Below are 12,132 nucleotides of genomic sequence, written 5' to 3'. Positions count from 1 at the left end.
TTGTAGACAGATATTATTTATAATTTAAAGGAAAACTCATTGCATCCCCTCCCTGAAGTCATGGTCTTCTTCAAGGATGAAGGACAAAAAACAATGGGTCAATGAGATTTTTAATATTACAAAAGTGGCCTCAATCTTAGACCAGATTAAGAAACACCTTAGCAGCAGAGTGGTAATGTACTATGGTATGTGACATATACTGTCAAAGTCCTACTATCATTAGTTTTGTTAATGTTTTTTAAAGGTATTGATTGCAAGGGGAGGCAGGGCCATATAGGGAAATAACTGAGGCACATAAGGAGCAAAATGAATCAGTAAAACTTCCCAACAACAAATTTAATGGCTCCTGTCACTTTAAAATACACCTGTATAGAACAAGAGGAGGGTTCTGTTAATCTTAGTGGCAGGCCAAAGTCCATCAGAAGCTTAATCAGGATGCCAAGGAATTATAAGCTGATTGACCTTCTGTTTGCAGTCCTTCCCAGCTTTGGATTCTAAGCCTTCTATTGCATTAGCAGTAAGGAAGAGTGTCAATGGATCCATCTGTGGCCATTGCTCTTGGCTTACTGCTCTGTATGTCATGTCTGTTTCTCATTTTATCATGGAGAAAGGGCTTTGGAAGAGGAAAACTTCCACCTGGTCCTGTTCCTCTTCCCATTGTTGGCAATATGCTCCAGGTGGACCTTAAGAATATCCCTCAATCTCTTTGCAAGGTAAGTAAGTATCTCTGTCTTCTGTTGGTTTCATTCCTGACTCTAGCGGCATTCAGTTTGTTTTGCAGGACTGTCTTCAAGCAGCTTGTTCTAAAGAGTAGAGCGTTAGAGTAGGGAGGTAGACACCTCATAGGTTTTCTAGACTATATTTTGATTCACTGTAGTGGCCATCAGGGCCCAATGCTTCAGCACTAGCTGGGTGCTGTCAAATTCCTGTAGGAATTGATGAAATCAGTTCTAAAACAATTGCCATCCTCTGCTATCACTGCTCACATTGGCACTGTGAAGTTGTAGGAGAAAATGCCATCAGTCCCACTTCAATTGCTCATTGCCTACTATAGGAATAAAGGTGGTATTTAATGTGCCTGATTACTTCTGTTGCCTGAGGGAGGAGTAGGCCCTGCAAACAGGTGAGGACCTCCAGCCTTTGTTGGATCAGGGTGGAGAATGTTTTCCTTGCGCGTTCCTTCAAAGGAACCCTTAAGCAGTCTCTGTGTGCTGCCCCAGGCCTTGCATATAATCCCAAGGGTGCCTGATTAAAAGTAACTCTGGCCTCAAGAAGAAACAGTGACTTCTGAACTAAGATCTGTAGATCTCAAAGCCTTTGAAAGTTAACATGGGGTACTAGAAAAGGCATTGAATTTGAACTTCAAGTTCATATTCAGACAATTACTAGCTTTGTGCCTCAGAAAAGTCATGATAACCTCTTTGGATCTTAGTTTCCTATGTCTGTATGATGACTTTCTTTTAAAAAAAAATGTCCCATCTGCCTCACAGGGTTGTGAGAAAAGATTGAGATTAGTATGTGAAAACAAAATTATGTTCTCATTTTGACCTGGTAGATTGATAAACCAATAATTTTTTTTTTTACCAAATCCTTCCCCGATATATCCTGATCTTTGGGGCCTCAGTGTCCTCATATATGAAATTATGATTGATTTAGAAGAGTTCTTAATCTTGCTATCATGAAATCCCATTGGGTCTGTAGATATATTTCAAAGGTTCTGTGAGTTAGGCTGGGAAAAATTACATCTTTATTTCATTCTAATATAAGTGATTTCCTTTGTAATCCTATGTATTTCAATCTAAAAATATCATTCAGAGGAGTACATAGGCTTTACTAGCCTATTACAAGAGTTCACAACCAAAAAAAGGGTTTAAATATCTCCAAAGTCTATTCTGGATGTATACCTATGATCCAATGATACTGCTTTGTAGGATTTCTATTGGAATGTGTACCTTTTCTGCTCCAGGATTTCACTGACAGCATTGTACCCATTTCCAAATCTGTTCTTCTCAAAGCTTTAGATGAACAATAACAACAACAACAACAACAATAATAATAATAATAATAACAATAATAATAGTAATCAATAATAGCATTTGTATAATGATTTCAGGTTTGCCAAATGTTTTATAAATATTATTTTGTTATTCTCAAAAGAACCCTTAGAATTAGGTGTCATTATTATCCTAATTTTCAGATGAGGAAACTGAGGCACACAGAGGTTAAGTGACTTGCTGGAGTCACATAGCTATTAGGTATCTGAAACTGGATTTTGCATAGAGCCTTCTTGATTCCAGGTCCAGTGCTGTATCCACTACGGCATCTACCTATGAAGTATAAATTCAATATCTCTAAAATGTTGGGGATGTTGCACTGAGATCACAAATTGTGCTTCATTAACCAGTCTTCTGACTTCTAGCCCAAGGCACAGGATGAACTTCTAGCCTTTTGAGCCATCTATGGCTTGGTTTGGGTTCATGGGTTGTATCATCCTCCCTGTAATAAATGTCAGAAATATTTTGAAGGAGGTGATAGTGGATTGAGAACTTCTCCAATAAGGTCAACAACAGTAATGGCAGCAGTTTATCACCTGATTCAGTGATGATACCCTCATTACTGCCCACAACTCTTTTCACAGCTAGAAAAACAATATGGCCCAGTGTTCACTCTGCAATTTGGTTTTGAGCGTGTTGTCGTGTTATATGGCTACAAGGCAGTGAAAGAAGCTCTGATTGATCACGGTGACAAGTTTGCTGATAGACCACCTATGCCACTTTTCAAAATGGTTACCAATGGAATAGGTAAGTTTCTGCTGGGTACAGAGGAAGAAGAGAAAGACAAGAATACAAAAAAAGAATAGTATTCCAAGGAATTGGTGGAAATAGACCCACCCCTTACACCAAAGCCCCCAAAGCTGTGGAATGTTGGGGAGGATGTAGTGAGACATACTGAAGCCAATATTTTTGTCCATAGCAGCAGCTGCATTGCTTCACGTTGTATGTTATCTCCAGTTAAAGTAGGAAGAAAGAGATGAAGGGAAAAATAAAAATACAGAAAGATAGACAGAGACCAACAGAGAGAGACAAAGACAGAGAAGTCTCTGAGAACCTTTTTCATTATGACTCCTGATAAGCTGACTAGAAGGCAAACACATTATCTTCTCTGTAGAATACTTGTAGTAGGAACATATGAGTAAATCAAGCTGGGAAATGAATGAATGAATTAACAACAACAACAACTACAAAATAGAGTACCTACTATGTTCCAGGCATTGTATCAAGTGCTTTATAAGTATTATTTCATTTGCTCTTTGCAACCACTGCAATAGGGGGGTGCTATTATTACTCTTCATTTTACAAATGATAAAACTGAAGCAAAAAGATGTTTAGTGATTAGTTTAGCTAGTAAGTATCTAGGGCTATGTTTGAAGTCAGGTCTTTTGACTGCAGGCCAAATGTTCCCTTATGAAGGATCTTGAAGCAGAGGGTAATGAATTTCATCTTTTAAAGGTTTCCATGGAAATAAGATTACAGTCGGAAGGATTGTTCTCAATATGTTTAGTTAGGTGAAGTCTTCCTCCATGTCTGAGATCAGAGGTTGATATCTGAAGGTAGGAAGGTGTGATATATTCAGAGAAAGAAGGATATGCCATGTTAAGCTTTAGTATGTGTACATCAATGTGTGTACCATAAAGGCATGTGATCACCTTTTCCATTGCTCAAATTAACTACAACTCTTTGTATAATTGCTATGTTTTGTTTTGACTCAACAATCACTTCCCCATAAACAACAATCCGGTGTAGGATTATTTCAGACTTAGGGGAAAGAAAAGAAGCTAAGGAAAGCCACATGATTTGGGATTGCTACTGAGCTTTCATAACTTTCTATTCTTATGAAGTGTACCTCTTATTATTCCATCATTTCAGTCGTGTTCAACTTTACAGGACCCAGTGTGGGGTTCTCTTGGCAAAGATACTGGAGCTGATTTTCTACTTTCTTCTCCAGGCCAATTTACCGATGAGGAATTGAGACAAACAGGGTTAAGTGATTTGCCCAGTATCATATAAACAGTAAGTGTCTGAGGCTGGATTTGAACTCATGAAGATGAGTTTTCCTGACTCCATGTCTGGTACTCTTTCCACTGCACCACCTAGTAACCCACAAAAAGACACCACACAGAGACTCTCACTCACTCTTTGGTACCTGTGTGAAGTGGGAAGACTAGGACTTCAGGACATCATCATCTTTTAGGTTCCTTGTGTAAAAAGATGGAGAGATATCAACTAACTTGCCCTACAACCATTCAGTGTCTCAAATTATGTCTTTATCCTGGCCTCCCTCTTTGTGGCCACTTCATTACCAGGAGCAGGATGTGGGTGTAGGGCCACTGATGTGTTTGTGACTGTGATGAAGAGAGAATGAGACAGGAAACAGTACAGAGAGGAGAAAGTAAAATGATACCCCATAACCTATTCTCCTGGAACAACGGGTGTGGGTGAAGGGCCCAAGGACTTTTTGCCATGGACTTGCAGGATCTTTAGAGTCTAACATCTCTATTCTTCCTGCTCGCCTTTCTAGGCATTGTCGCAAGCAATGGAGAGACATGGAAGCAAATCCGCCGCTTCTCCCTCATGACCCTGAGGAATTTCGGGATGGGAAAGAGGAGCATCGAAGAGCGAGTCCAAGAAGTGGCAAAGACTCTTATTGAGGAGTTAAAAAAAAAAAAGGTTGGTGTTTTTTACTTTGTTACCACTGACCTTACAAAAATCTGTCCTGTCCCTTATAACTCGTGAAGACTAAGGTTGGTCAAGGAATTAACTGTAGCCTGAAAGCACTATGTTTACACTTTTTGGCCCATCCTGGGGATATGCCCATGGCCGTATGGTCATTCCTAGAAGCCCTGAAGGGTCAAGACAGCTGAGAGAAGAGATGAGAGGCAGTGCAGCTCTGCTAATGAGTTCATGCTAATCTTGTGAGGAGGCAGCATGGTGAGGAACATTTAAGGGAATGCCTTACTTGTTTGTATTCCTTTTCAGATGGAACAGAGCTCACAAGAACCTAGCAGCACCAGTTCCCTTACCTTTAGTCAACAACTCCAGGGGCAGAAGGCATTGCTTTAGGATCATTCTGGGGAGTCCAGAGTTTTTCTGACTAAGCGAAGGAGTGGAAGCAGGGCTGAGAACATTCCTAGGAAGTCAATGAGCTGACTCAGCAGCATTTCTTGGAAGCTTGTTTCCCTTCATGCTTCCCCCTTCACCCCTCCCCCCACATCTAAACTATCTCACAGAAGGGTTGTCATCCTTCTATGAAATCTGAAACTTAGGGGACCACAAAACACTAGAGGATGCTGATGCCATAAACTCTATGGAATAACTACTTTTTAAACCATAAAAGGCAACACTTATATGTACTGTGTGTGTGTGTGTGTGTGTGTGTGTGTGTGTGTGTGTGTGTTGGGTGGTAGGAATTGGGCAGTAGAAAGATACTGTCAGTTGTTGCTCGAAATTAGCTGCATGTGCTCTGCTACTCCAGAAAATTTCGCCAGCAATAATATAGGAATAAACTGAGAACAGCACTTCCCCACTACTGTGGAATCCGGGACTTTTGCCACACTTTTGTGTAGATGTTGCCTCCCTCAGTATAATGTAAGCCCTCTGAGGGCAGGGAACTGTTTACTATTGTCTGTGTTCCCCAGGTGCTTAGCACAGAGCCTAGTAAGAGCTAAGTGACTGCTGGCAGATTGGCTGCTTGATACTCTCTTCTCCCTCACCTCTATCATACTGTTCTCCACGGGTTCTTCTTTGTGCTGATTTTTGCTTCTCAATATTCTTTTGCTGGATCACTATGCACCTTCAGTTCCCTGAGTGTGAATATCTCCAAGACTCTGTCCTTGGGCCTCTTTAGTATACCCACCACCTCAACCACAATCTCCCCTCTGACCCTGATGGAGGCAGCTCAGGACCTCCAAACCCGAGACTGGGAAACAGCAAAACCAGTGTCCACAGGAGCTACCTTGTGGAGAAGGGGCCCATATTTCTCTTTACCACTAGCAACAACTGATGACCAGCTGCCACCAATAGGTACATATGCATGAGGGCCACAGGGGTGGCAGCAAGCTCTAGACCACTGGTCCTGGTCTAGCCCTGACAGCTCTCATCTGAGGAAGCAACTCCTGTGGAAAAGGGACTGTCCATTGCCACCAGCTGCCAGCCAATTGCTATTCATAAGGAAGATGGGCCAGCCTCTCCCAAAGGGAGAGATGAGAGGCCAGTCAAGGAAACCTAGAATCACCACCTTGACATTATCAATCCTTTCACAACCCAGAACCCTGAACCTAAGAGCATTTGGAATAGCAAGGCTTCCAGACCAGTGCCTGCAACCCTCATGCTGGGATAAATGATTGAAATACAATGAAATATAATTTAAAAATAGACATGAAGTCTGAAAGTAAAAGTTGGTTAGGCTGATGTAATGAATATGGATATAGAAATGGGAAGGGATGTTGTATGGTAAGAAGAACAGTTTACTTGGGGACAGGAGAGAATTTGGTTGCATTCCACATCTTGATCCTTCCTAGTTGTGCCACATAAATCAGCTGATTTTCTTGAGCCTCAGCAACCTCACCTATAAAATGGGAATTATTCTATTTGCACTTAGGATTCTCATGTGCATGAAATCAGATGCTTCAGAAAGGGTGGTTTATTTTCAACCTTGCTGTGCCAAGCTAGAATGTAAACTAGAAGGGAAAGGAGGACAGTCAGGTCCTACCTAAAGGCAGGCAAATCTTCCTTTCGATCACAATGGTAGTATTAAAGTCTTTCTTTCTCTCTTTCTTCTTTAGGATTACCATGTGACCCCACATTCATTCTTGGGTGTGCTCCTTGCAATGTAATCTGCTCTATCATTTTCCAGAAATGTTTTGAATATAAAGACCAGAAATTTCTATATTTAATGAAACTTTTGAATGAAAACGTCAAGATCGTAAGTTCCCCATGGATGAAGGTGAGAAAAATCTTCTCTCTGTTTGGAGCTCAGAATATATATTTTTTTAATTACTTCAAGGAAACTACTACAAGCAGCTAGGCTAGAGTTCATCATTCATTCCATTAGGAGTTACAATAGTGCCATATTGCAATGGGTTCCCATTTTCTTCTTCATTGACAAGGACTAAAGACAGAAAAGGTCACCCTATGTGGTCTGATTTGAGGGACATTATAAGGCCCCTCCCTGGAGTAGTTCACCCACTGGTCACAGGGACTGAATGTTAAAATTCATGTTACTAGAGACAAGCTGACTTTTCCCTTGTGCACCCGAATTTGGATCACGTTAGCAGATGAGTTAGCTGTCCCAATGGAAGGTGGTAGGCTGAGCTCTTAGAAGACCTCATAATGAGAAAGGATGAGAACTTTTCTGTTGGAAGTAAGAATTGAGAGTGAAAGCCAAGGCAGTTTCAGGCAACCAAGGAACAGAATGCTAATTTTTAGGGCATTTGTATAGGAAATGATGAGAAAAGTCACTATTTTCCAAAGGGCACTTGTCCCATCCTTATTCAGCCCTATTCTCAACATGATCCAAGTGCTAGAGTAGAAAATTATTTTCTTTTTTTTTTAAAGTATGATATAAAATTCTTCTTTTTAGGTCTACAATTCTTTTCCATCTCTAGTACGTTATCTCCCTGGATCTCATCACAAAGCATTTAAAAATATTCAATCAATACTTGAATTTATATTGGAAGAAGTGAAGGAACACCAAAGAACACTGGATCCCAGCAATCCTCGGGACTTTATTGATTGTTTCCTGATGAAAATGGAGCAGGTAGAGTGTGAGCAGTAGGTCTGAATCTCAGTTCCTGTAGGTGAAATGGCTTGTGTATCAGAGGCTGACATTCACATTCACAAACATAGAGCAGTAAATAATCATATTTTAATCATAATATGGCCAGAGCACTATATGAGAAGAATGAGAAGACAGGGTCCTAGCCCTGATGGAATTTCTAACCCAACAGACAGGAGAAAGCCCATGCAGGGACAAGAATAATTATCAGGAATGTGTAAGGAAAGCCTAAATAGATTATAAATTAATGATTTAAGTGATGAAGAAATTTGAAATTAGCAAGAAATATAATATTTGAAGTGGATTAACATAAGATTTCCTTCTGGAAGAGTAAGGTTTTAGTCTGGGTCTTGAAGGTGGTCCCAGAGCTAGACAGTGAGGACTGCACAGGACATTTCAGGACTCTACAAAGACAGTGGAGAATAGGGAACTTTAATCTGAGCAGCCTGATTTAAATGCAGGGCCTGCTGTGGTAAGTACTTGTGGGTAGGTTGGTGGGTTTTACAATCAAGATAGTGGAGTTAGAGACTCCTCACTTTCCCACCATACCACACACAACAAAGAGCAAAACAAAAAGAAAGAGAAATCACTGAAAAATTGCATAAATAAAAAAATCCATCCCATTATAATGAAAACTAGAATAAAGCAATATGCTAATGTAATTCATATGGAGTAAATGAAACCCTGAAAGTACCAGAGAAACAGGGGAGAAGGTAAAAGATAGGCTGATGGAATGCTGAAATGGATCAATGACGTACTTACAGCTATGAAGTGTGCTCTGAGGTCATCACTTATGGTTTTCTTACCAGATGAACCAAAAAACACATTAATTCTAAAACATTTAATTTAGCAATGTGTCAACATAACTGACCAGGAAAATCCTTCCTTCATCAACCTATGCACGTAAGAGTATATTCTCCCACAGATTCCTACCCCATTGGTAGATGAGGGAATATGGGAAACAGCAAATATGTAGACCAGAGCAAGAGATTTTTAGAACTAATATGTACAGTAGTCTTTTGTGTTTCATGTGTGAGGAATCTTCAGAATTCCATATTCTTTCCCCTCCCCTCACCACCCACAGTGGGCATAGACCTTAGTTGACTTCAACTTGAATTATGCTCCCTAGTACCTGCCTGCTTTTCCTATGTTTTTACCTTTCTTATCTTTAGTCCATTGGATATTTGTTATATATTCCATTTCTGGTCTCAGTCGTGACTTTTCCTCAATATCAACATCTTATTGTCAAGGGTAAAGCATTTACCACTTCAATTTCCTCATTAGTAAAATGACAACAATAATGCACTAACTGTGTCACAGTATTTTGATGAGGATAAAATGGGAAAATATACATGGATCCTTTTTGCATTAATTGTTATATATATGGAAGGTGATAATTTTTTTCCTTCCTTATTTGCTAAACTAATAAATCCTGTTTATCTCATTGAACTCATAGAATAACAGAGTTTAATTCTGAAGAAAATGCAATAGCTTACATGTGTGCAGTGCTTGTGCATTTGTTGCTCAGTCATTTCAGTTGAGTCCAACGCTTCATGACTCCATTTTGGGTATTCTTGGCAAAGATACTGGAGTGGCTTTCCATTTCTAGCTCATTTTACAGATGAGGAAACTAAGGCAACCAAGGTTAAGTGACTTGTCCAGGATCACACAGGCAGTTAGCCAGATTTAAACTCAAGCCAATGCACCATCTAGCTGCTTGTGTATACCCACAGATATGATTGATATATAATATGTAGGTACAGATATCTTGCAAGTTAGTATCATACAGTACAGTTGTGTCAAACATGAATAGAAATGGATCCTGGTAGGCCTCATATTAACCTAGAAAATGCAGAAATTAACATTCTCTATGTTGTATTGTATCGTTATTTATTTTACTAATACATTTCCCAATTACATTTTAATGTGGTTTCAACCACACACAGTTTTGTTGGTGTCTTGAGGCCTGAGAGTTCAGAGTTTGACCCCCCTGATGTAGCAGATAAAGAGCTGCCCTCAGAGCCAGACAAAACTGAGTTTAAGTCCCCTCTCTGACACAAAATGTCTGTGTGATCCTGGGCAAATCACTTAACACTATAGTGCCCTAGGGCTAGGCAACTCTTTAGAAACTTTAAGTTTTTCAGAGAAAGTGCAGACTTGCATTGGCAGACAATTTTTTTTTACCTGGAAGTTACCTGTGCCAATGAAATTGCAGGTCTAGTCTCTTTCTGTCTGTCTGTCTGTATATATCACCCCATCCCTCACCTCTTTCTTCTCTCTGTCTCTCTCCCATATGTGAGATCTGCAAGGGCCAAAATGCTTTGTTAATTGCTAGCTTCTTGTTCACTTTGGATTGTGTTGCTTGAATTTAATTTATTTATAGGGTATAGATTTAGAACTGAAATGGATCTTGGAGGTAATTGAATCCAACTCCCTCATTTTACAGATGAGGAAACTGAAACATAAAATGGTTAAATGAGTTGCCCAAGGTCAAGATCAGAGCTGGTGGTGTGTTGGGGGCAACTAGGTGGCACAGTGGATAGAGCACTGACCCTGAAGTTGAGAGCATCTGAGTTCAAATCTCACCACAGACACTTAACTCTCTGTGTGACCCTGGCCAAGTCATTTAACCCTTTTCCTCCCCCCAAAATTAAAAAAAACATATCAGAACTGAGATTTAAACCAAGGTCCTCTGCTTCCAAATCCATTATGCTTTCCATTTTGCCCTGCTGCCTCTCTTACTTTTCCATTAATCATACCAAATTATTCCTAGGAAAAGCAACAACCACAGTCTGAATTTACCATTGAACACTTGGTCCGAACTGTAAGTGATCTATTTAGTGCAGGAACAGAGACAACCAGCACCACCCTGAGATATGGACTCCTGCTTCTCCTGAAATACCCTGAGATAGAAGGTGGGATAAATGATAAAATACACATAATTTAATCCACATGAGATGGGTTCCTGGTCCTTTTGAGACTTTCCTTGGAAATTTTTTTATTGCCATTTTAATGTATTTAAGTCATTACATGTTCAAGTTTACTTATTCCTCCTTCTCCACTACTACTTCCACCTTGCTTAGTTAAGTGGTATATAATTGTGAGTTATTATTAGAGGTAACCACATAGATAGTGAAATGAATAGAGACTGGAGCCCAGTGCCAGAACTGGGAGGAACTGAATGATTGAGAGGCACTGGTTTCTGATAGCTTCTTGATCCTACCTGACCATAGAAGGAGCTGGTGCCTCTGGATTCCTGTCACTCTACAGCCACAGAGGGAAGTACCTTGGGCCTATGGTTGGTCACATTGAGTTGTAGAACAGGTCCAGACTGAGAACCCTCCTCATTTCCTTAACCAAGTGTTGCTTGGCCTGCATTTTTTAAAGGACAACTTGAAGTTGTCTTGAGGGCATGGGTCATAGGTGTCTCAAGGGATTCTCAGCTGACTTACTCTAAAATGGAATTTTCACCCATCTGTCTATCTTTCTGTCTATCTATCTATCTATCTATCTATCTATCTATCAGAATATGAGGTTCAAGTCCATTATTTACCAATGTGGCTCTTGGGGAAAAATCAGAGAAAATATGAGAGAAGGTAGTTTTTGTTCCTACTTCTAAGATCAATTTTCATTCATATTGTGACAGGTAAACTTCATGAAGAAATTGATCGTGTGATTGGCCGAGATAGAGGTCCCTGCATGGAGGACAGAAACAAGATGCCTTATACCAATGCTGTGATACATGAGATACAACGATACATTGACCTCGTTCCCAACAACCTGCCCCATGCAGTGTCAGAAGATGTTCAATTTAGGCAATATCTTATCCCCAAGGTCAGAAGTGTTTCTCAGTATAACACAACATTTTATATTCTCTTCTATTGAATTATAGAATCTTACAGCTAGAAGGAACCGCAGGCCAACCCACATCCCTGAGAAGTGGTCACAGAATTTCAGAATTGGAAAGCATTTCAGTGTCGTATTCTCCATCCCAAATCTGAAAAAAATTCCATCTACAGTATGCTCACCTCGTGGTCATTCAATCTTTGCTTATGCAGCCTTTCAATGAGGTGGAACCACTTTTTATTGTGGCATTCCATTCTAATCTTGGACGGCCATAATTTGAGGGATTTTTTTTTTTCATGAAGCCTAAGTTTGCAATTTTATAACTTTAATCTATTGCTCTTTGTTTTGTCCTCTGGAACAAAACAGAACAAAGTTACTCTCTCTTTCTAGTAAAAGTTCATAAAACACTTGAAAGCACCTATTATGTCTCCTGTTCTGTTATGTCCTCTGTTC

At 39.9% G+C, this 12,132-nt stretch overlaps 1 protein-coding gene across 1 annotated transcript in view; it reads left to right on the top strand.

The window, feature by feature from the left end:
- Positions 1-335: 335 nt before the first annotated feature.
- Positions 336-12,132, top strand: part of LOC110204149 (cytochrome P450 2C18-like) — a 32,261-nt gene continuing 20,464 nt past the window's right edge. Inside the window, exons 1-7 of the mRNA XM_078151607.1 lie at positions 336-713; positions 2,639-2,801; positions 4,579-4,731; positions 6,842-7,002; positions 7,639-7,815; positions 10,607-10,748; positions 11,480-11,667. Of these exons, the coding sequence (XP_078007733.1) occupies positions 534-713; positions 2,639-2,801; positions 4,579-4,731; positions 6,842-7,002; positions 7,639-7,815; positions 10,607-10,748; positions 11,480-11,667 (1,164 nt within the window). The 5' untranslated portion in view covers positions 336-533. The remainder of the gene's footprint in view (positions 714-2,638; positions 2,802-4,578; positions 4,732-6,841; positions 7,003-7,638; positions 7,816-10,606; positions 10,749-11,479; positions 11,668-12,132) is intronic.

This window comes from Phascolarctos cinereus, unplaced genomic scaffold (genome assembly GCF_003287225.1).
Source record: "Phascolarctos cinereus isolate Bilbo 61053 unplaced genomic scaffold, phaCin_HiC Scaffold_3;HRSCAF=262, whole genome shotgun sequence".
Classification (NCBI taxonomy): domain Eukaryota; kingdom Metazoa; phylum Chordata; class Mammalia; order Diprotodontia; family Phascolarctidae; genus Phascolarctos; species Phascolarctos cinereus.
The sequence above is the reverse complement of the archived record's forward strand: the minus strand, read 5'-3'. Positions and strand labels throughout refer to the sequence as shown.